The sequence below is a fragment of the Onychomys torridus genome, chromosome 14 (genome assembly GCF_903995425.1).
Source record: "Onychomys torridus chromosome 14, mOncTor1.1, whole genome shotgun sequence".
Taxonomy (NCBI): Eukaryota; Metazoa; Chordata; class Mammalia; order Rodentia; family Cricetidae; genus Onychomys; species Onychomys torridus.
Window position 1 is genome coordinate 54,481,241 of NC_050456.1, and position 23,743 is coordinate 54,504,983.

A 23,743-nucleotide genomic window follows, 5' to 3' on the forward strand; every position below is an offset into this window, starting at 1 on the left:
ACTTCTAGACAAAACGGGGATGAGAATAGAGCACTGAAAGTAAGAGCAAGGTTGTTACCATTTGGTGAAGATAGTTCGTTTGGAAAAGAAGGTAAGAAAGAACAATAAAAGTTTTCCTGTTCCGGGTAGTCTCGTGTAAGCACTAACCATTGCTCTCTCTCTAAGTACATGATGAGTGCCCTGCTTTTTTGTGGACAGAGGTCACAATGGCTGCCAGTTCTTGGTTCACACACAAAATAAAGAGTGGGTAGTGAATGAATCAAGAACTGCCAGCTGTTCAAAGCTGGCCGCACATTGGTGCCACCTTCCCTCTGCTCAGGACGGGCTGAAACTGACCTGTTTCCTCTGCCTTTGATGCCCACTGAGGAAGTGAAGTGGGAAAGGACGCAGAGCAGGAGGGCCTCTCTCTGCTTTCTCGATGCTTGTGTAGTCACCCTTCAGCCCTGGAGGGCCCCACCTGATGGCAGCTTTAAAGTTTCCTAACAGTTAGGAGGAAATAGGATGGTTTTCCCACATCTGAGTTAGAAAATGGGTTTTGAAACTCGAGCCCAGGTTCTACGACTGTAGGGCGTTGGGCGAAGCACTCTAGTAGGCTCCCTGAGCCTCAGTTTTCTTCATCTGTGAAATGGAGTGTCTTACTCCATGAGTAACAGATAAAGTACAAGTGAACTCACTAGCATCCGAAGTGCCTGGCGCCACGCAGGTATTAAGCTCTGTTGTCTAGGGAAGACTTGCCACATGCACGTGGAGTCAGTCCAGCACTCTTCTCCTGGACCTTGTCCCACTTGGATGGCGTTGGTGTGGCTGCGGAGCTCCTTTAGACCTTTGTTTCCTCGTTGGTAAAATGGGGTTAAGAGCATCACTCAGAATTGGGTGAGATCTTGCAAGGATGGCAACACATACCACACAGAGTGCTCAGTAGGCAGGGGTTTGCTGTTGGGGTATAAACACTGGTGGCTGAATTATGGGCTGCTGCGCCAGCGCATAGATGATCAGATCTATCTCCTCTCTTTTGCATGCTTTATTCTCCAAACTCTGCCCTTTATGCTAAACATGGCAGTGTGTGCACATTTTAATCTATTGTTTAGCCACTATAAACTGTTATTAAGCCCCCTTTATTTCGACTTAGTACAACTCATTTTTTTTTAAGTGTATGTGTCTGTGGATGTATATATGCAGAGACCAGCAGAGAGTATTGGATTCTCTGGAACTGGAGTTACGGGTGGTTTTGAGCCACCAGATGTCCTTGTTAAGAACCCAACCCTGGTCCTCTAGAAGAGCAGTGAGTGTTCTTAACCACTGAACCATCTCTCTGCCAGGTTTTCAGTACAACTCTTACATGTTATCACAATGACATTTCTCACAGTGTAATATTTTTACAGCCTACAAGATCATGTTACATTAGTTAAAACACGTGACATTTAACAGCGCAGACAGGCATGGAGTCAGTGGATTAGGGATATATATATTCTCAAGTCCTGCTGCAGCAGTGTCACAGTTTTATACTCTGGCCCTTGCTACCTGAAGGGTACAGAAAAAAAGTAGGGCAGAGTACCTCAAAAGGACTAGGGTAGAGAGAAGAGGCACTCCCATGATTTTCAGCCATACCTTATGCGTCCTATAGTCACCATGTGCCTTTCCTCTGCCCTGGCATCTGCCAAGAGCAGAGCAGAAGTGAAAGTCAGGGTTAGCTCCTGAGGCCTCTTCTAAAGCATGGCCCACCCTGGAGAACAGAGCCGCAATGCCCCACACACCAGCCTCACAGTCGCCAGAGACTGCTCCTGACCTATGGAAAACAGCTTTCTGTCCAAGAAAAGTAGTTTGAGTCATTGGTGAGAAGACACTGGCCTGGGCTGTTTTTACTTAGGAACTTCTGTAACTAGGAAGGAAACACTACATACTGCACCAGTGCTAAAAATGACTCTTCTATTTTCCTGATCTCAGATCATTTTCAAATGTGAATCCTTTCATTTGTGAATGTCAAGGTTATTTAGGTGCTTCAGATGGTTCATAGGCAAGCATTTCGCTTCAGCTTCCTTCTCTTGCCTGATGACCTAAGACGCTGTATGGCAGCGTGTTCCCAAAAGCCCTGCACTCAGCACTGGCTTTCCCTCTCAGCATCTCTGCATACCCTGCTCTGAAATGCTTTCCTGGGCATCTTTCCCTTTCTCTCGTCTGCTGTCACTGCCCAGGCTTTACACCGAGTGCCTCACCACTGCAGTGAATCTAACAACTCTGAAAAAATGCTGCGGCTCATTAAATAGTTTTAAAAATATGGAGAATGCACAGAAACACAAGAAAAATATATCGCCATGCTGAAGTAGATGCTGTGTGTTCTGGATTTTTCTCCCCAGCTTTCGAGAAGTTTATCCACATGTCTATGTTTAAGGAGATTTCCATTGTAATTTTTTTATTAGCATGATCTTTTTTCTTGAGTTATCATCATCTTCCTAGATCAAGTGTTTCTGGAAAAAGTTAACTAATAAATAATATTCTCTTAAATGGATAGAGTAAAATGTAAGTAACTTGTTAGTCATTTTAAGTATATGTTTTCTGTAGTGTATGGTATAAAGCAGGACTGTGGAACTCTGGTCCTTGAACCCCATTTCTGCTGTTTATCCTGGGGCCCCAATGCAATACACACTGTTTCCTTCTGTGCCAAATCGGCACTATCCTGATGGGCAGACTCTGATTTTGCGTGAGATGTGTGTAATGTACTCACTTCACGGATTGTGTTTCCTACTGAATTCTAATAAAGACAACTGCTGTTGTGTGGTCACTGTGATCGTCGCCTGCAGCATTCTCTGAATTGGTCTAGAAGCAAGCGTCAGAGTGGACAACAGTCTAGTGTACCTCAGTCATATCACTAAGTTGATATCTAGAAAAGAGCTCTCAACTCGCAGTCACATGAGTAATATAAGCACTGTCTAATCTGACCCCTGACCATTATTGGGCACTTTTTCCAAGTGATTTATTTATTTTTATTTTTATGTGCATTTGTATTTTGCATGACTGTGTGGAAGTGCCTGGCGCTTACAGGCAATGGTGAGCCACAATGTGAGTGCTGAAATTTGAACTCAGGTCCTCTGTAAGAGCAGCCAGTGCTCCTAACCACTGAGCTATCTCTCCAGACCCTGGAACTTTCCTATATAACAATGTGACAGTTTTGTCTTACAACTTAAAATTCTTTGCAGTTTATATTTTTAAAAAATAATTTTCACTTACAAGTGGAAACTAGTTCAAAATGTGAAATTGGCTGGTCACATTCCATCTTTGTAAATTATTTTTGAACATTAATACTCATTTTAATGGGCTGTCCAGGTTTTTCCTTTCTAAATGATTGAGTTCTTTGTATACTTCTTCTTACTATTCTTATCTACAACTGAAGCTTGTTAAGCATTTAGAACTTCCAGATGAGGAAAGAAGGCTGTCTGCTTTGCACATTGCCTGGCTCACCCCAGTGCCATCCAGAGAGCAGAGGCTGAATGTGCACTTGCTAGAGTTTGCAGATGCTGCCGGCTGCCCACCTCGGCTCTGCACAGAAGCCAGTCTGCGCTCCGGGCCTTTGTCGCAGCCACTGCTTTCGGGCCAGATGAGTCAGTCTCTCAGACTGTGATTGCTCCCATATGTGTTTCATGGTACTTTTCTAAAGCTCTGTAAAATCAAGTTGTTTCCATCCCCTCATTTCTAGGTGGCAAACCTGAATTTGGCCAGCGGTGTCATAAACAGAAGCAGTGCTTCAACCCCACCTACCCTCCGACCTGTCATCAGTCCTAGTGGCCCGACGTGGTCTATACAGTCAGACCTCCACACTCCTGAGAACCACTCCAGCCCCCCTGGAAGCAGGTGAGTGAAGGGCCCAGGGCTAGCATTTGAGTTACATGGGACTGGCCTGCCCGCAACTGTGTCCCAAGTGTGATGGTGCCACAGAGAGCTCCGAATGGAGTCTAGTGCGCAGATGCCTTTTCTTTGCCTGATCACATCCTCTAGCACTTAGCCAAAAGGCCTACTTTAATTTGTGAGGTTGTTTTCAAGAAAACTAAATGAAAAGGGAGTTCCTGACATTCTTAGGTCTGGATGTTGTCACTTGGTGCTTGCCCCAGGCTTCTTTGTTTACACCTCATACTACATTGTACTTTGGACTCTGTGTTGGAAGGGCATTGTCTCTTATGTTTCCAAAAGCCAGGTTACATAATTAAGTGCCAGCCGTAACTGGAGTTACATAATTAAGCTTCCTTCGATAATGATGACTTGAGGGGTGGGAAGGTATTTCCTTCGTGTAGTTGAAAAGAAGTGGTCGGGATAGAATCCAAATGATTCTGGACATAAAGCAAGTTCTAAATTAAAAAGAAAGCACCAAATAATAATAATCTCTTTCTACATTTTAACAATCCCTTTATGAAAAAAGAAATAATAAGAATTAGATTCTCAAATACAAAACACCTGGTTCTCAGTCTTCAAGTGTGGCAGTGTCATAAAAGACAAAGAAAGGATCTTGCTATGAAAACCTCAGCCTGACACAGAAAATGCCTGGGTGAAACATGATCCTAATTAGTTTTATCAATTAAAACCAGGAGTCAGATATTGGGGCAATCACCTGAAAGATCAGAGAAGCAGAGCAGCAGCCACTAGAGACTTCTTACCTCTACAAGTCCTCAGAAGGAATAGGGGGTGGGATCCTGTCCCCACCTGCCTTATATTCCTGTCTCCACCTCCCAATTGTGCTGGGATTAAAGGCATGAGCCTCCCAAGTGCTAGGATTAAAGGTGTGAGCTTCCTGAGTACAAGGATTAACTGTGTGAGCCATCATCTCCTGGCCTCTGTGGTTAACTAGTGGCTAGCTCTGCCCTCTGTTCTACATGCAAGCTTTGTCAGAATACAAAATATCACATAATTCCTCCTTTTTGTCTAAACAAAAAGTGAAGGTTTTATCTAACACAAAAAAACTATATACAATAAATACAATAACTATACAAATGTATCACACAATAATTACATTAACAATGCCTAGTCCATTAGCATTTGAAAAATTCAGAGAAAGTACTCCATTATCTAATCTTGGTGAGTCAAAAGTGTTGTACTGCCGGGTGGTAGTGGTGCACACCTGTAATCCCAGCACTCTGGAGGCAGAGGCAGGTGGATCTCTGTGAGTTCAAGGCCAGCCTGGTCTACAGAGCTAGTCCAAGACAGGCTCCAAAGCTACAAAGAAACCCTGTCTGGAAAAACCAAAAAAAAAAAAATTTTTTTAAAAAGTGTTGTACCTAATTCACATTCTATCCTAATTTGCATTACCAAAACTATCTTTCCATGTCTCTCAACTTTATACACTTTACACCTCTTTTGTGAGTGTCCTTTCTGAATTTGTTAAAAGGGAAAACTATAACTATAAAGTCTTCAACTCTATCAGAGACCTGAGAAGGTTGTAATATTACATGAATGAACAGGAAGTGCAAAGGAAACAACTTCTAAAACTGATAAATGACAGAAACAGCTGCAGCCATCCAAGGTTCCTGTGCAATGTTGGGGCATCCATCTTCAGTCTTCAGGTCTAGAATATCTGACAGACTTGGCTGTGAAACAGGATTGCTGAAGGACTGTCCCACCTTGTCTTGGCAAAATTCTACAGTCACTTTTCTGTTCTGCTTGTCCAGTTTGGAGAGCATATTGTCAGTAATCGAGGCAAGGGCACTTTCTTGCCCAGTGGCTAACTTTTGCCACAGAGAAAGTAAACTCCATATGGAGTTTCTTCTTTGAAGTAAATTGGTATTGCCAGGAGCAGACATGTCTCATTGTTTGAAACAAAAAGGGGGTGGGGGGGTAAAAAAAATCTTATGCTATTAAAACATTTTAAATGCCATATTCTGTAGATCTCTGAAGTGTCTGAAGACCACCTGACTATCTAAAATATATCTGTTTGACCTTGAAAACATACCTAACATGACTATAAGTTTGATTGTAATATGTGACTAAATACTAACTTCCATTTTTTTGTTATCTTAAATAGTTTATAATAATAACTTTCAAGGTCTAGAAATTCTTATTACATTGTTGGAGGAGCTGTTTAGGTACAATACCTTGAACAAGAATAGAAATGAATGTATAGTATGTTCTAACAAAAATAACCTTAAATTTGCATCAATATACAAAAATCCATATCACTGTAAAATATTTAACAGTAGTTGTTGCTTTTTTGTTTCAAAAGTAGATTCAATATCATTTCTCTAACAGTATAACAAAAGAACCTCAAATTTCTATCAATATACAAAACTCTGAGCCAATGTAAATTATTTAAAACTAGAAATTACTTTTTTTGTTCTAAATGTAGATTCAGTATTTACCTTTTTATTCTGTCTATATCCCCCCTTTTTCATTTTATAACAATATCCCTGAATTTAATCTCCTTTGTTCAGCTTTTTTCCTGACCATTACCAATAACAATTTGTAACCAACTCACTAAACAATGACAAATATCCATAACCCACTGAACAACCAAAAACCAACCAGCCCACCTCTTGGGAATATAGGCGTCATGTTCTTAAAATTACTTCGTGCTGTCTGGGGTTGACAGCATCTTTAGAGGACCCTGAAAAAAAAATGGGGTAATTGTCAAGTTCTGGGATAACCAGCTGTATCGTTTCTTGTCCAGTCTCTGTGTGATGGGAAAGTGCAGGGCTTGTCTCAAGTCCTGGCAAAGGAGTCTGTGAGGCTGGACCATCTCAGCTAGCCACCTTGAAATTTTCCTGAGCAGTTTGTAGTTCAAAGCCAATATTTGCGGGGTGTTTGTCAGCTTAGTGGTGTTACCATAGAGCAAGTGGAATCATTGTTGTGGGGCCCCGTCATCTTTATGGAGACTTCAGAGATGTCTGTTGGGAAATTTTATTGTTCACTGTAGCAAACTTAAACATCATTAATATCAAAACAGAGAGTTTAAATTTTAAGATAGAACTATACGTAAAGAAAAGTTTTAAAGAGTCAGTATGAATTTGAGGGGTAAGAGATTTGTGACAATAATAGTCCCTCGATTTTGATTTTCTTCTGTCCCATACCAGGTGGCTCTTCTAATATGAAACAGAGACTCTGAATTTCTTTTAACAACATGCTTGTGTGTAGAGAAAGAGAGACCCACATTCCAACTCAAAAGCCAGCTTTAATTTTTAATTGAACTGGGACTGTAAAGGCCAGCAAAAACAAACATTTAGCTGGGCAGTGGTGGTGCACGCCTTTACTCCCAGCACTCGGGAGGCAGAGCTAGGTGGATCTCTCTGAGTTCAAGGCCAGCCTGATCTACAGAGTGAGTTCCAGGAAAGGCAAAATGACATAGAGAAACCCTGTCTTAAAAAAAAAAAAAAAAAAAAGAACACACATTTAGGAAGATTTATGAAATTTTATCCTATTGGAAATGTGATATATCAGTAGGCCAGTTTACTCTTTTTCTTGGGACAATTTCTCTAGATGATTCAGTCTTTTTCTTCAGATGTCTCATTTGTCCAGTGGTTTTCAGATTCCTTAACCTTCATTCTCCTGGAAGGACAAAAACAAAACCCTGCCCCAACACTGCCTTTGGGGCGGGTCCCTTTTGGCAAGTTAGATCTGATCAAATGAAAAGCATTTGTTAGTCTTATAAGTGAATTTGTATTGAATAGTCATGCTGGTTGATGAACCATCACCTCTTCTAATCAAGAGGTCTCTCTTGTTCAAATCTAAATCTTTATCAATTTTGATAGTATCCATAGCTTTTCTTCTCCTGTGGAAACAAAAAATCTTCTTCCCCAACATAACACATATCCTGGTATCTATTCTGAGGTCAGCACATCTTTAAAGTATACAGGCTGATTTAATTCAGTTTTTTTTTTTTTTTCTGTTATCCACTGTCTCTCTGCAGCTGTTGTTCCTTTCTCATTAGCATTTGGAAAATTTAAAGTTAATAAAGCTTTATGCAGTTTATCTCTGGGGGTCTTTATTACCCTTTTCTGTTTAGTAAACATATCCTTTAGAGTTCAATTAGATCTTTCTACAACTGCTTGTCTTGTAGGATTGTATCGTATACCTGTAATATGCTTTAAGTTGTGACACACAAAACTGTTTCATTCTACTAGACACATGCTAGAACATTAATTTGTATAGGTATTTCCATGATGGCTGTGACTTCTAATAGATGTGTAATTATAGAATCAGCCTTTTCAGAACTCAAAGCAGTTGCCCATTGAAATCCTGAATATGTATCTGCGGTATGGTGTACATATTTTAATTTTTCAATTTCTGCAAAATGAAACATATGCATTTGCCAAATTTCATTTCCTTGAGTACCCTTTGGGTTATTTCCTGCAGCTATTGGAGTTTGATTTTGCAAAGAATAAGTAGAACATTTTCTTATAATTTCCTTGGCTTGTTGCCAAGTGATGGAAAAATCTTTTTTCAAACTCCTGGTTATTGACATGGTGTTTTTCATGAAATTCTGAGGCACCTAGCACATTTTCTACCAATAGTTCATCAATTTCATCATTACCTTGTGCTAAAGGGCCTGGCAGACCGTATGGGATCTGATATGTGTTATATATATGAGCTGATTCCTATTCCTGACTAGTTCCTATAATCATATAAATAACCAAGTTAAATTCTGCTTCATCAGAAATAAGTTCAGCAGTTTCTATGTGTAAAACAACTCTTTCTACATATTGAGAGTAAGTAACTATATTAAGAGGTTCTGTAAAATCCATTAATACCATGAGAATAGCATATAGTTCTGACTTTTGGACAGAATCATAAGGATTTTGAGCCACTTTACATAAATTTCCTGATTTATAACCTGCCTTTCCTGATAGATTTGTATCAGTATAGGATGCAGGAGCTCCAGAAATTGGTGTTCCCTGTACAATGATGAAGGATCTAGTTAGTTCTCTTTATAAAATGAATTCTCTTGCTTTTGAGATATTTGTTGTTAATCTCTCCAAAAAAAATTACTGCAAGCCCTTTGCCAGTGTTCATTCTCTGCCCATAAAGAGGAAATTTCCCCATTAGTAAAAAGTACTACAATCCAATTTCTGCTGGGTCCATTCCTATTGATTGATGAAGTTCTTTTTGTTTGTTTTTGTTTTGGTTTTGGTTTTCCGAGACAGGGTTTCTCTGTGTAGTTTTTAGCCTGTCCTGGAACTTGCTCTGTAGACCAGGCTGGACTCGAACTCACAGAGATCCGCCTGCCCTGCCTCCTGAGTGCTGGGATTAAAGATGTGCACCACCACTGCCTGGCTCAAATGAAGTCTTAATTTTCCTTTTAGAATCAACTCAGAAACCTTTTCCACATATGTCTTTAATTTTTTACTCTGTGTGGTAAAAATGTCCATTCTAAGATGATACCCTCCCTCCGCATTAAAATCCCTGTGGGGAATGCATAGAGGGTAAAATAACCGGAGTGCAATCCAGCTCCAGATCCAAATGGTCCACATGTACATCCTCTAATTTCTTTTCCACCAAAGCCAATTCTTTCTTAGCTTCTGCTGATAATTCTCTGGGACTATTTAAGTCCTGTCACCTTTTAAGGTTTGAAACAAATTACTTAATTCTTGAGTTGTTACTCCAATAGTGGGCCATAGATGGACAATGTCTTCCAGCAATTTTTGAAAGTATTAAGAGTCTGCAGTTGATCTTCTGATTTGTACCTTTTGGGGTTGATTTTTTGTTTTGTTTTGTTTTTTAGACCTATTTTATATCCTAAGTAATTAATAAAAGAATCTCCTCTTTGTATTTTTTCAAGAGCAATTTGTAATCCCCAGCAAGGCAAAACTTTCTTTAGTTCTTTGAACATTTTGTCTAAAGTATCTACATTCGAATCAGCTAGTAAAATGTCCATATACTGGTAAATTATAGATTGAAGAAACTGTACATGAATCATTTCCAAAAGCTTTCATATAAAATATTGGCATAGGATGGGGCTCTTTAACATCTCTTATGGGAGAACCTGCCATTGATATCTCTTAACAGGCTGGGAATTATTATAAGAAAGCACCATAAAGGCAAAATTTTGTCTATCCTTTTCTTGTGAAGGTATAGTGAAGAAATGGTCTTTTAAATCAATAACAATAATAGACCATCCTTTAGGTACTAGAGAAGGTAGGGGAATTCTATTTAGCCCATTGACTGAATCATTTTATTAACAGCCCTTAGATCTGTTACCATTCTCCATTTTCCAGATTTCTTCTGGACTGGTCGATTCCTCATTTGTTGAGCATTTAGCTGCTCCTGTACCAGCTGTTCTAAGGTCTGTAATTTTTCTGATGTCAAAGGCCATTGTTCCACCCAGACAGGTTTGTCAGTTAGCCATTTTAAAGGTAGGGCTGTTGGTATTTTGAAAGATCAACAGTTGCGGTACCCTGTTTTTGTATGACTTGAATGGTCAGTAACTGTTCTTTATAATACCTTTTAATATTTTTTCCCAAGAACATATGTTAGTTTATAGTTTGTTCCTGAGATTGGAGGAATGTTAATCTGGGCATTCTACTGCTGTAACAAATCACGTTCCCATATATTCATTGCTATATTAGCCACATATGGCTTTAATTTTCCTCTCTGTCCTTCTGGCCCTATAAATTTGATCCATCTTACACTTTGTTTTACCTGAGAAAAAGTTCCAATCCCTAAAAGCTGAACATTTACCTCCTGAAGAGGCCAATCTGGATGCCAAGATTCTGGGGGCAGTTATTGTTACATCTGCCCCTGTGCTTACAAGACCTTCAATTACAATGTCATTTATTCGTACCTTTAGCTTTTGTCTTCGATCATTTATAGAAGTTTGCCAAAATATTTGCTGTATGGTTTCTCCTAAAGTTTTTGTTTTATCTCCTAAAGCTGTTCTTCATCCAGAGCAGTTTGGGTTTTTACAATAAGCATTAGGTCCTTTAATTGCTCTGGGGTGGAGTTCCCCCATGGTGACAGGGAATGACTGAATCAAATTTGACATTGAGGCCTGTGAGAGGTCCCCCAAGGTGTTTCCCAACAGTAGAGGGTTACCTTGTCTATCCTTTTTTCATGTACATTCATAATGTCTGCCTTTGCCACACCTACTGTATACTCCAGAAGAGAGGAAGTCTTCTGTTTGGATTATTCTTAGAGAAAATCATTGTTGCTAGGAACACCCTGTCTACAATCCCATTTTAGGTGGCCTTGTTTACCACATTAAAACACCTGATATTTTGATTTTTCTTCAAGCCTCTGGAAATCACCTCTCCTATCCAAGCATCATCATGGTTATGAGATTCATTATTGACTATATCTCAGATGCATTCCTCTATGGGTGCTGATCTTGTATTTAAAGGCCTAATTACCCCCTTGCATTGTGAATTAGCATTTTCAAAAGCCAAAGACTCAATTATTATTTGTCTAGTTTCTGAATTTAGTATCATTCTATTTATATCTGAGGTCAATCTTTTAAAAAAAAAAATCAGTGAAAGTTTAACTTTAGTAAATGACTCAGTTCTCTTTCTGACTTCTTCAGTTCTGTCCCAAGCATTCAGAGCTGTGGTATGGCATAGACCCAGCGTGTGCTCATCATACAGAGACATCAGCATAATCGCCGTCTCCAAGAAGTTGGTCTTGGGAGATTTCAATACCTCTAGCCCTACTTCATTTTTTAGTGGTCCTAGCCTCATAGTTCCACTAGGTCCTCCATTGTAATTGGGGACTAGACTCCAAGACTGCTGTGATCAAGTCTCTCCAGTCTTGTGGGGCAATTATGTTACTAATTGACTATGAATTTAACGTTTGTTTCACAAAAGGTGAATGCATACCATATGAGACTATCACTTCCTTAAATCTCCTCAAATCTAACATTTCCACAGGAATCCAATTAGCTCTTACACAGCCTTGGGGATCTCTGTCATTTGCAAGTTGTTCCTGTAAGGTGACTGTGTAAATTAAGGCTGGTTGTTTGAAAACCTTGGGCTGTTCCTCTCTTAATTTTATAATGAGGTTGGTTCTCCTCTATTTCCTCTGTCTGGGTCTGCATATCTTTATGATCTGTTTTAATAAGTTTTTCTAAGTCATGTTCTTGGCACTCATATCAACCAACCTTTTTAGAGATTAAATCAAGAATTATCAAACCTTAATAAGAATTACCAAAATGATAAGTAGCATTATGTCAATCCCAGTTGATTATCCCTTCATTTAATTGTTCCATTTTTAAACCATGCATTGTGTAATCATACAGAGATCTAACTGCCTCCATCGTAATAGTGTTTCCCATTTTGTAATGTGGGAAAATAATTCTTTCTTTTTTTAAACTGATTTCCCCCTTTGATAATTCCCAGTTATCTCACCAATTCTTCTGATGATGACAGTGAAGATGACAGTGAAGTATGAGGCTGACTGCTGCTGTGTAGAGTGGTAGACACCCGATTGGGTGTCAAGGCAGCCACCTAGTGTGGCCGCAGCCCGAGGAGGGGTCCAGCGAAAACCCACAACCCACTGGGAGAGGGAGCTGTCTGTCTGAAAAACACACACAGGGAATCATGGGGAAGAAGCATGAGTGGCAGGAGCTGCCTGAAGACAGAGCTGGCCAGTGGTCAGGGGCTAACTCCGCAGTGATTGAAGCCCAAGTGCCTATGGAGTTTGCTTCAGAGAGGCTTCAACAGAAAAATCCCAGACTTACTCAGAGAGCTTGGGGAAAAAAGGAAGGAAAACCTAGCTGGTAAGGTGGTGACTCTGTTGGGAGCCCCAAGTGCAGCTCCAACATGTGCTAGTGGCTGCAAAGTCACGAGCAAGTGGCTTTTTCATGAATTCATGCCCCAAAAGGTGGGCACCAGATGAAGTGTGATCCTAATTAGTCTTATCACTTAAAACCAGGAGTCAGATATTAGGGTAATAACCTGAAGATCAGAGAAGCAGAGCAGCAGCCACTGGGGACTTACCTCTATGAATCCTCAGACCAAATGTGGAGTGAGAGCCTGTCTCCACCTGCCTTCTATTCCTGTCTCCACCTCCCAATTGTGCTGAGATTAAAGATGTGAGCCTCCCAAGTGCTGGTATCAAAGGTGTGAGCCTCCCAAGTGCTGGGATCAAAGGTGTGAGCCTCCCAAGTGCTGAGATTAAAGGTGTGTGCTGCTGCTGCCACCACCGCCACTGCCACCGCCACCGCCACCACCACCACCACTTGGCTTCTATGGTTAACTAGTGACTAGCTCTGCCCTCTGATCTCCAGGCAAGCATTATTTGTCAGAGCACTAACAACATATCATACAACACTTGGGGGTGTGCTTGGCTTACCAGCCCGACCACCTGGTGTTAACCCACAGAACCCACTGTGGAAGGAGACCCATTCCAGGATGTTGTCCTCTGATCTCAGCACGGATGCCACAGCATGCGCACGCCAACACAGAGAGTAATAATTATTAATGTTTTGTTATTTTGTTTTGTGTTTTCTCCATTTTACTGCGTTTTCTATATAATATATTTTGATCATATTCTTTCCCCTCCCTCTACTCCTCCCAGATCCCCCCACCTCCCTAACCATCCTACTTAAAGTTGTTTTGTTTTGATTTTGAGACAAGGCCTGTGTAGCCCTGCCTGGCCTGGAACTCACTGAGATTTACCTAAAGGGGTGCTGCACCATCACTCCTATCTAATAATTTTTTTTAAAAGAACAATATTGGGCCGACAAACTGTGATAGAGATGATGTATTTTCCAGCACTGTTTGAACTACTGTTGTCTATATGAAATTTCCTGACCGAGAGAGTTATCTCTATCTTATACTGGTTATTGAGTATGGATTCCACAGCATCAGTCCCTCAGTCAGATGAGCAATGAAGAAACCTGGTTGTTAGAGTGAGTGAAGCATTCTGACCACGGGGATCCTCTCCTTTGGCCTGACTCGTATCCCCTCCCCCACCATTACCCCCACCCCCAATGCCCGTGGTCCCTGCTGCTGGCCTCCTCTGTGCTGCTTTGCTGGAAGCTTGAGAAGGAAGCCCGAAACCTGGGGAGGGGGGAAGTATGTAACTGGTGAAGTTTCTACTGGTGTAAGAATTCGTATTTAAGGAGCTAATTCGGGAACCAGAAACCATGTCCAGGAAGTGACATAAACATAAACACATTGCATCATGCTCTGGAATGGTGTCTCCTGTTCCCATGTTCATTGCGGTTAGGATGGGAAGACCATCTCAGCTGAGGATTAGAGTTGGAGGCAAGCAGGACTGCAGCACTTTTGAGACAGGGAGCCCTCCACGGTCCTCTCCACAGGGACGTCTGTTGTCTGATTTATAATCTACAGAATAACCACATTACTAAAGCAAGTCATAAAAGAAGCTCTGCTCATACCAAGAGCTTTATTCACCTTACAAATGTTTGCAAGTATCATGTTTTCCTGACACGACAGAGCCATTCCTGTGGAATGCATGTTTGCTACAATCTCTGCTATTGTAGCTGGGTGACAGTGACCGGCACTGTCCATACTGTAAACAAGATGTCAGAGTACACATTTGGAGAAGTGGAACTTTTTACAATTTGCATATTTGGGGGAGGGGGCTTTAGTAAAAATTCTGGCTGGCTGTAGCGCTTTCTCTTGGCAGCAGCACCTGTTAGAACTAAGAGGAGAGATGGTGGGATGTGTCAGAGTCACCGCCAAGACCTAGTTTCCTCTGACTCCCCCAGCCAGCCTGGGAGCCCTGCAGTGACCTGGCATGCTCTGTCTGCCTCATTGCCTCTGCAGCCAGAACGCAGCCTCCATGAAGTCCCCTCAGCTTTCCATTCTGACTTAATTGTCTACATCAGCTCTGCTTGCTTTTGTTTAAGCATAAAGGCCAGTTGCCAGGTTCCAGTGAAGTCCAGGGAGCCCTGGGATGTCTTCTGTGGCTCCTTGGTAACCTCTGGTTGCTAGGACAGCTGGGGGGGCTCAACTTGGGCATTCCAGTTCCACATGGAATTCCAGGAGCAGCCACCCAAGAGCAGTGAGTGCTAAGTGAATTCTGAGGTCCCAGCCAGAGGCATTCTCCACAGTCCTGAGTCCCGATTTCTATTTTCACATGGTAAGTCACTGTGAAGTGGGTATTTTTGGCCATTGACTTAGTCTCTTGTTCCTTCTTTGTAGTAAGAAGTGACTAAGCTTAATGAATATGGGATTTGTAGCTTAGAGATGTGAGGTTTATGACTGGTTTTGACACTAAGTGACCCTAAGCTATTTGTTTAATCTTTTTATAGGGTAAACATACTTACATATAAACTGGTCTGTTTTGAGAGCTTTTGGCTTGCCTTTGATCTCCTTGAAGTGGGGGCTAAGTAAATAAAAGGTACCCTCACTAGTTTCTGTGATAGTAGCAGCAGATTCCAGGCTGATACAGCCTGCTAATTCGGTAAAGGCGGCTGCCCAGCAAAGCTTAGATGTAAAGAGACTCCCCATGCTGGCTGTGCTTCCATCAGCTTGTCGGAGAATCTGGAGACTTGGTAGCCACAGGAATGAAGAAACGGTGACTCACAAGAACTTGCAGATAGTGTTACTCTTCACTGCCCCATGTTCCTATTGTTCTCCATTTTATGGATCACACAACCAGACAACCGTATTCTTCCCTCGCTGTTGGAAACTGCTCCAAATTAGCCTCAAGGCTGTCGTCTCCCATTGGGTCATCGTGAGCTCAGCCCAGCGCCTCAAATCCCCTGGTTCCTTTGGTCTGTCTGGAGTCCCTCCTCAGGCTTTGTTGTGGGAGAGGAAGGCAAAGAGCCCACAACTTGCCCAGACAGTCTGAGACCTGGCCATGCAGCTTGCAGTTCCCTAGACACTCTGGAGTTGGACTTGGCCCGCCATCCCTCTGTTGTTACTTTTCAGAGGTAATAAGTGAGATTAATTGCAGACCATTCTCCAGAAAAGAGGCTTGTTAGGGCCAAATGCAGTCACATGTGTAGAAGCCTGAGGCATGCCTCAAGCAGGGTCAGTGTGAATTAACAGCAGGACTCTGGGAGGCAGGTACCACATTACGTGTACCCAACTCCCAGTTGCTGATATCACCTGTTGATGACCTTTCTTTATGCCTTGTCTCTGGTCTCTAGATGTTGGTACCTGGCTGTTCTGGCTTTTCCCTAGCTAGTGAACAAGGTTGGCTTTTCCACTATCTGTCCTCTGGGCACAGGGTACGCATGTCTCTCCTCTCCTCTCTGCTGCCAGCCTGCCATGGAGCTGGACCACATCACCAGGGAGGATTTCTAGGTGAGGAATACCTAATGGGTTTCGGGTGCAGTTGTCTTTGTGAGTCCTGGGGAGACCTGGAAGGGTTACTCTAAAGTCTTGGCTACTGCTTGGAGTGATTTGGGAAGGACAGGGCCTCAGACAGCTTGGCAGGAACCTGAGGCCCTGTTTTTTCCAGACCAGCCCTTCCTTGTGGGTCGAGCTGTCAGGGAATCCCACGAATGTCTGGCTTCTGCCCCTCTGTGTGTTTTCCAGCATTTGTCATGGAATTATTTTTATCCATCTCTGGCTTTTTTGCTTGCACACACATCCTGGGGATTTGTCTGTTCCTCGATGTTAAAGGAAGGAGAGCTGACAGAAGTGTACAGAGTTGATTCCTATTTCTGAGATGGTGTGGGTTTGGGATGCTCAGCTTGGTCAGCCCTAACTCTCAAGTAAGCATCTGTGTTTCGGAGCTTTGCAGTCTACCAGAGAATGGGAGTCCTGGCAATTCGAGACATTCTTTGTTACCCTGCCCCCTGTCCTGCTGCTATTCAATAGCCAATCAGAAAGAGCCTGGTATCCTGCTGTGTGTAATGTTTAGAGTAAGTTTTTCAGAGGTTCTGATTCCAGTTTGGCTAATATTTTTCTCCCTTTGTTTAAATTACTTCTCCCAAATATTGTTGGAGAGCCGGGTCTCTGCCTTCACAACTTTTCATTCTCGGTCACTTGTCAGCAGCGTTTGGTTTGTTCATTTTTTTGCATGGTGTGTCAGGCATTTTGCTGCATGCTGGGGTGGAACAGTCAGGAACAAATAACAGCCCTGGATCTCCAGGCTGTATGGTCTGTGTTCTCAGTAGAGGGGTTACGAATAGGTAGAGATGAAAAGATAGGTCATCTGTGGTGTTTGATCCCCAAGAAGTTGCCCTCTGATGTGAGAAGGAGCTGTAGACACATGAAGGGATTATGAGAGCAGTGCCAGGCAGCACATGGCAGGTACCTGCACTTCACAGCACAGGCATTGGAACGTGTATGAAGAACAGTTCGGACTTCAGCACACCAGTGTTTCAGCATGGCAGAACCTTGAAGCCAGCGCACCAACATGAGCCATCACAGCGGGACAAATGTGTGCGCATAGAGATAGAATGTTGGAGTTCCAAAGGGATGGGGCAAAAGGAGAGGGAGAGTCAATGGTTATTGGATGCAGAGTCTCAGTCTCACAAGATGAAAATGTTCTAGGATCTGTGGTAGAACAATAGGGATGTATTTAACACTCCCACTGTACACATAGAAATAGATGAGAAGTAGAAAATGAAAAGTCTGTAACGATTTAAAAGAGAGCTCTGTGTTCCACAGAAGCTGTTCATGTCAACTTCTTAGGAAATGGGTCTGAAACCCCTGCAGGGAAGGTATATGGCAACAGAAAGGGAGAACCTGAGCATCTGACAGACATGGATTTGCCCAAGTGAGTTTGTAGCCTTGGACGAGTAACAGTTAGCTACAGCTACCAACCCCCCAATCTCTGTGTGTGTGTGTGTGTGTGTGTGTGTGTGTGTGTGTGTGTGTGTGTGTATTAATGGAGCGTGAACCGACAGTTTTGTGCATGCTAGGCAAGCACTCTACCGCCAAGCTACATTCCCAGCCCTTTCTACTTTTTAAAAGTGTGCATAATAATAGCAGTCTTGTTCCTTGTTAAAGATCCAGTGGATTTGTACGTGAAAGCAGCCAGCAGAGTATAATGCCTGGTTTCGATATAGGTCCTTGATAACTCTGAGTTCCAGAGAGAGAAGGGGGTGAGGAGATACAGACAGACAGACAGACAGACACTAAGCACTGCCCAAGCTAAGATGCTGCTACAGCACTCAGTCCTGGGCTGGGCTGGATATCGCCAGCCACTGGCCTGTGCAGCACCTGAGCTGGATTCCCCAGAGGCAGTCTTGCAGAGGATGGGAGCTCTCAGGGAGGGACCAAGCAGAAGCTCTGCCTTCTCTGAACTCTGTTGAAACCCAGCGCCCTTCCTCTCTGCTATCTTCTGAATGTTGAAATTTCCGCTGCAGCTCAGTGTTCCAGCCAGCAAACACTCAGATTTTCCATCCATCCTGGGGGTCGAGCTTTGGGAGAGCCTTTCTCTGGAGGAGTTTGGAGCTTATAATTTTGTACTTCATCCTGTTATATAAACAACAATGTTTAGCCAAAGAGCACAGTCACAGAAAGAAACCACGGGGGAGGGCAGGAGAAGACTAACAAAACAACTCTTTCATGTTGGAGCTCTGCAGAAGTCGTACTTCGCTGCTTACTCTCTTTCTTGCTTTCCCGTAAAACAAACTTTACCTGACCTTCATCCTCCCACACTGACATCTCCCTGAGTCCCAGGCTGCCCCAGCCTAGGACTAGCGGAGGTCTGCCTATCTCCCGGAAGCTGCCCCCCTGCTGTGCCCCAACAACAGAACCTCTTTGGGGACAGGTATCTACTACCCCAGGCAGCTCCAACCTGTCACTGCCTTCAGCTCCTCACTCACCAGGAGAGCAGTTGAGGGGATGTTGGTAAACATGAGAAGGTATCCTGCACAGCTAGCTGAACATCCTTCCAGAGCAAAGGATATTTGGGAACTTGGGGCCCAGTCTCTGAAGGAAGAGAAGTGGTTCTTTCTCACCCACAAGTCATAAATAAAACACAGATGGCTGTGCGTTGTCGCCGTCGGTTTCTCCAGTTTTTTGTGCCTTTACCCACCCAGAGGAGTGAAGATAAACTGCTTTCCAGTTTCACAGGTTGAGTGTGTACGTGCAGGTGCAAGCACACACATTGTTAGACACGCAATCCTATCTCATGTAACTTCACTTTGTAATCTTTTAGCTCTCTGAAATCGATGCTTATTTTAGTTTTTAGAGTCATAATACATTTTCATATGTGAAGCTGAATGAGACCGAGTAGAATTGGAAAATTATAGTTATCAGAATCATTAAGAGAAGTTAACGGACTCCTGCAGATGACGTGATGTAGTGTGTGTATATAACTCACACATACCTGCCCACATGCTCTGTCTCTGTATTACTTGTAATACTTGGTAGTATGTATGTAGATAGCCATTGTATCATTATAGGGAATTATATGTCATCATGGAAAAATTTGTTTGTGTTCAGTACGGACTCAATTAAAAACTATTTTTGATCTAAAGTTGACTGAGCCTTGTAGACAGAGAAGGCTGATGGAACATTCAAGTCACTGCATTTATTCCTCAGTCTAATTCCTCTCTTGCATTGTTATTACTCCCCCACTATTATCTTCTTATCCCTTCAAGTCAACTGCTTTGCCAGTCTTGAAAGAGCTGGGGAGGAGTTACAGCAGAAAGGGAACACTGTGTCTTTGCCTCTCACGTCTCTAGAGAAACACTGCCGATCCATTTGGAGCCCTTACCCAGCACTGAGTTAACACATTTGGAAGGAAGGCCGGGTGGCTTTCCTGACCCTTCACTGAGGAGCTCCTCTGCCCTCTGCCCTTCCTTCTGCTGAAGACCCTGGGCGTGCTCCTGAGCAAGAGCAGCTAAGTCCTCAGCACTTTAAATGACAAAGAGGCTTACAGGATAAGTCGTGCTCCGATAGTTGTGACAATAATGTGCCCTACCTCACTAACATGCAGTTACCTCCTAACTACCAGAGCTGGTTTAGGCCCCGAAGGATGTGCTAGACAAAGTCCCTGTCCTCGGGGAGGACAGGTAGTGACGCACCATTAATGCAAGTACTGTAAAAGAACGTATGCCCAATGAAGAGTAGCATTGTACTCAGCGTGGTGAGAGTTGAGAGCAGCGTTCACTAAACTAAACCTGCCGAAACTTCGTGGACAGTTGGGAGTTGAATATAGAAGGGAAAGGGGAGTCGAGAGCCCAAGGGGTTTCCTCGACACCTGACTGTGGCATCTATGAACCATCCGTCAACACAGTTCACACTTCTGTTCTCTCAGCTAGAGTTGACACGTTGACAAGGTGGCCTAGGGACACTCATCTATGTGTCTATTTGATTTTTTTTTTTAAATGATTAAAGGGGAACACTTGGGGACAGAGTGCTCTACAATACAGACACGGTACTGGTGGATAGAAAGCAAGGATTTCCCTCCAGTTCAGGCTGTGACCATCACACAGGCCAGGGAAGACCCAGGGTGAGCGGGAAAGAGGTACAGAGTGGGCCAGGTATTTGTGAGAAGCTGTGAGTGGGAACTAGTTTGGATAAGAGACAGGGTTTCTACTTGAAATACTGTATTAGTCCGAAAACGCATCGAAGCCTTGAGTGATAGGAAACTGAAATCAAACTGGCTCCAGTGAGATCTTTTTATTTCATACAACTAAAATGCCAAAAAGTTCAGAGTTTAGGAAATATAGTTAATCATGTACTCTGCTTTCCTCCAAGTTCATAGCAAAACAAGAAGTGAAATGGAGAAACTGAGAGCAGAGCCTTGCCAGTCATGAGGAGAGCCTGACGGTGCTGGCCTTCAGCGCTCAGGCCCGCCTCTCCAGTCTGTTAACCTGTGGTATATTCTAAATACTCTAAAAATGTTTAGTAACACCTTGTTAATTTGTGTAATTGAAACACATTTTCCGGGACCACAGCTAGATCTACTATACCACCGTTGGAAAACAAACGGGAAAGCTGATGGGGCCCCCAGTCTGCCTTTCTAGTGTTAATTCCTTTTCACCTTTAGGCCTAGCACTGCGGTGGAGCCAAGTAGGGCAAGTGAGGTGGCGCTCGCCTTTAGTCCGAGCCCTCGGGAGGAAGGGGTAGTCTGGCCTACAAAGCTGGTTCTAGGCCAGCCAGGGCTACACAGTGAGACCCTGTCTCAACAAACATATTAATAACAGAATAAAATAATAAAGTAAAACTAGGCCAAGGGTTTGAGCTGCAGAGAAGGCCAAATGGGTAAAGTGCTCTCGCAGAGGAGCTGGCTCCTTCGTTGACACCCATGTTGGGGAGCTCTGAACTCCTGTTACTCTATCTCTCGGGATCTGCTGCTGGCCCCCTGACACCTGGAGTCACCTGCACACACCAGCACCCAGGTACACACGTACACATAGGTAACAGTCAAACTATTGGGGGCTTTGTTGGCCCTGTTGTTTTGACAGGGTCTCACTGAGTAGACAGGCTGGCTGGAACTCACAGAAATCCACCCATGTCTGCCTCCCAAGTGCTGGGATCCAAGGGGTACTACCATGCCTGGTGACAAAATAATTTGTTCTCTTTTATTTTTTTTTTAAAAAAAAGCATTTTTCATAGCTATAATTTTCAGATGTATTTAAAATATTTTGAATAAAGGTTCCTATAGTTATTTTTTAATTACATTTTATTTATTGTGGGTGTGCACACGCATGCTGATGTGGAGGTCATAGTTGTAGGTGTGTGTTCTTGCCTCCCACCATCCGAGTCCCAGGGATCACACTCAGGTCATCAGACTGGTCAGCACCGGTTCCTTCTGAGGTGAGCCATCTCATCCGCCCACTTACTCTAGTTAACAACACCGTCTTGTGTACTTTACCATTGCTAGGAGGAGATTTAAATTATTCTCAAAGTACATGAAGTAAGGCACATCTGGTGAGTAACTCCACTCAGCCATTCCACAATGCAGACTTATTCTAGAACATCGAATTAATTGAAAGAATTATTAAGTATACAGTTATTTTAAAGCAAAACTTAATTAAATCTAGTATAGTTTTTGCTTCTTCACGTTACCCTCTCTGTCTCTTCTGAGTTCTTAAGTTGTTAGTTCCCTCTACTTTCTGTCGTCATTTCACTGAAGGCAAGTCATCTTACCATTACAGCCTTGTGCTGGTCAGTGAAAGGCATTTGTTTATTTGTTTGTTTGTTTGTTTGTTTGTTTGTTTAGAGCTGAGGATCGAACCCAGGGCCTTGTGCTTGCTAGGCAAGCGCTCTACCACTGAGCTAAATCCCCAATCAGAAAGGCACTTATTAACAAGGACACAGAGCCATCTCACTTCAACTCCATGCGGCCTCCCTGCAGCTCTCCCTGACCTCCCAAGTGACTCCCAGAAGGTTTCTCATCTCCTCCTTGTCCACTGGTCTCTTCTGAGACAGCTGGAGGAAGTTCCGACTTCTTCCCGAGGCACTGGGATGCACCAATGAATAAGATGCCTTGCAGACTTGCAGAGGCCCCTGGAGCCCTTCCTGAGAGGGATGTGGAAGCTAGAGAATAGAAACTGCTGATTGGTCCACTGAGCTTAGGAAACTCTCTTCCAGACCCCACATCCCAAGCTACTGGGTCCTGGTCTCCTTTTTATTGTTTATTTTGTTTGAGATGGGACTGGCCTAGTACTCGCAATAATCCTCCTGCCTCAGACTCCCTAGTTCCAGAATTACAGGTGTGAGCTGCCACACCAGGCCCTTTCCTTTAGTGCTTGTTTGCTTCCTTCTAGGCCTCCAAAGTCAGAAGTACCCTGTAAGAGAGGTCCTCTCCAGTCTGAAAGTGGAGGCTGAGTGAGCAGATGGGGCTGGGCAGGTTCCCTGCTCTTGCCTCCCTCTCCCATTCAGAACGGCCTGCAGGCATCCCAAAAGCCATGCCTATCAGATACTTGAGAGTGGCCTGCCATCTGTGCTCACCCTTCATCCTAGTCTTGTCCAGGCCGGTTGACCAGAAGCTGTAGCATTCTGTGTGCCTCTGGTTCAGGTACTGCTCTTTCCTTTGTCCTTTGTTATATAAGCTTCCTGGCCTCCCCCCTTTGAGTGACTAATGTAGAAGGAATGCATCCTGTCAGGTCACCACACCTCTGCTCTTTTCAAAAAGGTTTTATTATTTATTATTTATTCATTTATTTATTCGTGTGTGTGTGTGTGTGTGTGTGTGTGTGTGTGTCTGCACGCCATGTGTGTGATTGTCAGGTCCCTTAGAACTGGAGTTAATAGGCTCCTACAAGCTGCCTGATGTGGATGCTGAGATCTAAACTCGGGTCCTCTGAAAGTGCAGCATCTGTTCTTGACCAGTGAGCCGTCTCTCCAGCCCCCATAGCTCTGCTCTTAACACACAGCACCATCCCTCTCCGTGTATAGTGGTGGTTTGTGTGCTTGCCTTGCTGACCATGGTGGACTGAAGGCTGTGGGAGGTGGAGGCCAACCAAGTCTTGAGTGTCTTTGTCTCTGAATAGAGACCCCCAGCAGAGTGCTCAGTGAAGCTGATGGGTGCCTGAGGAGGTCAGCATTGCTCAGTATGGCAGGCACAAGCTACACTTGGGTACTTCATTCAAGGGCACTTAAAGTTCGAGGTCATCCGCCACTAAATGGCTAGTTCAAGGCTACCCTGGGCTATCCTATCTCAAAAAAAAAAAAATTACAGTTCAATTTCGTAGTCTCGTTAGCCATAAGTCAAAGGTTAAAAGTCACATGTAGCTTATGGTTTGTGTTTTGGGCAGCAGCACAGACCCAGAAACTGTAATCGGGGTCCCAGACCAGTCAGTTTAGAAAAGAGACGAGAGTCTCAGAAAGGTCTATTCTTGATTATCCTCTTAGGGTCTTCTGTAGACTTGAGCCTCTCCTGAGCTCTAACAGTTTACCACAGATGCTCTTGAACTCATTTGTGGTCCTGGGAGGGGCGAATTCTAAAGCCT

At 43.2% G+C, this 23,743-nt stretch overlaps 1 protein-coding gene across 12 annotated transcripts in view; it reads left to right on the top strand.

The window, feature by feature from the left end:
- Ttll5 (tubulin tyrosine ligase like 5) overlaps positions 1–23,743 on the top strand; it is a 248,179-nt gene that overhangs the window by 133,413 nt on the left and 91,023 nt on the right. For all 12 annotated transcript variants that reach the window (XM_036206323.1, XM_036206324.1, XM_036206327.1 and 9 more), the window contains one exon: positions 3,692–3,846. In XM_036206323.1, the coding sequence (XP_036062216.1) occupies positions 3,692–3,846 (155 nt within the window). The remainder of the gene's footprint in view (positions 1–3,691; positions 3,847–23,743) is intronic.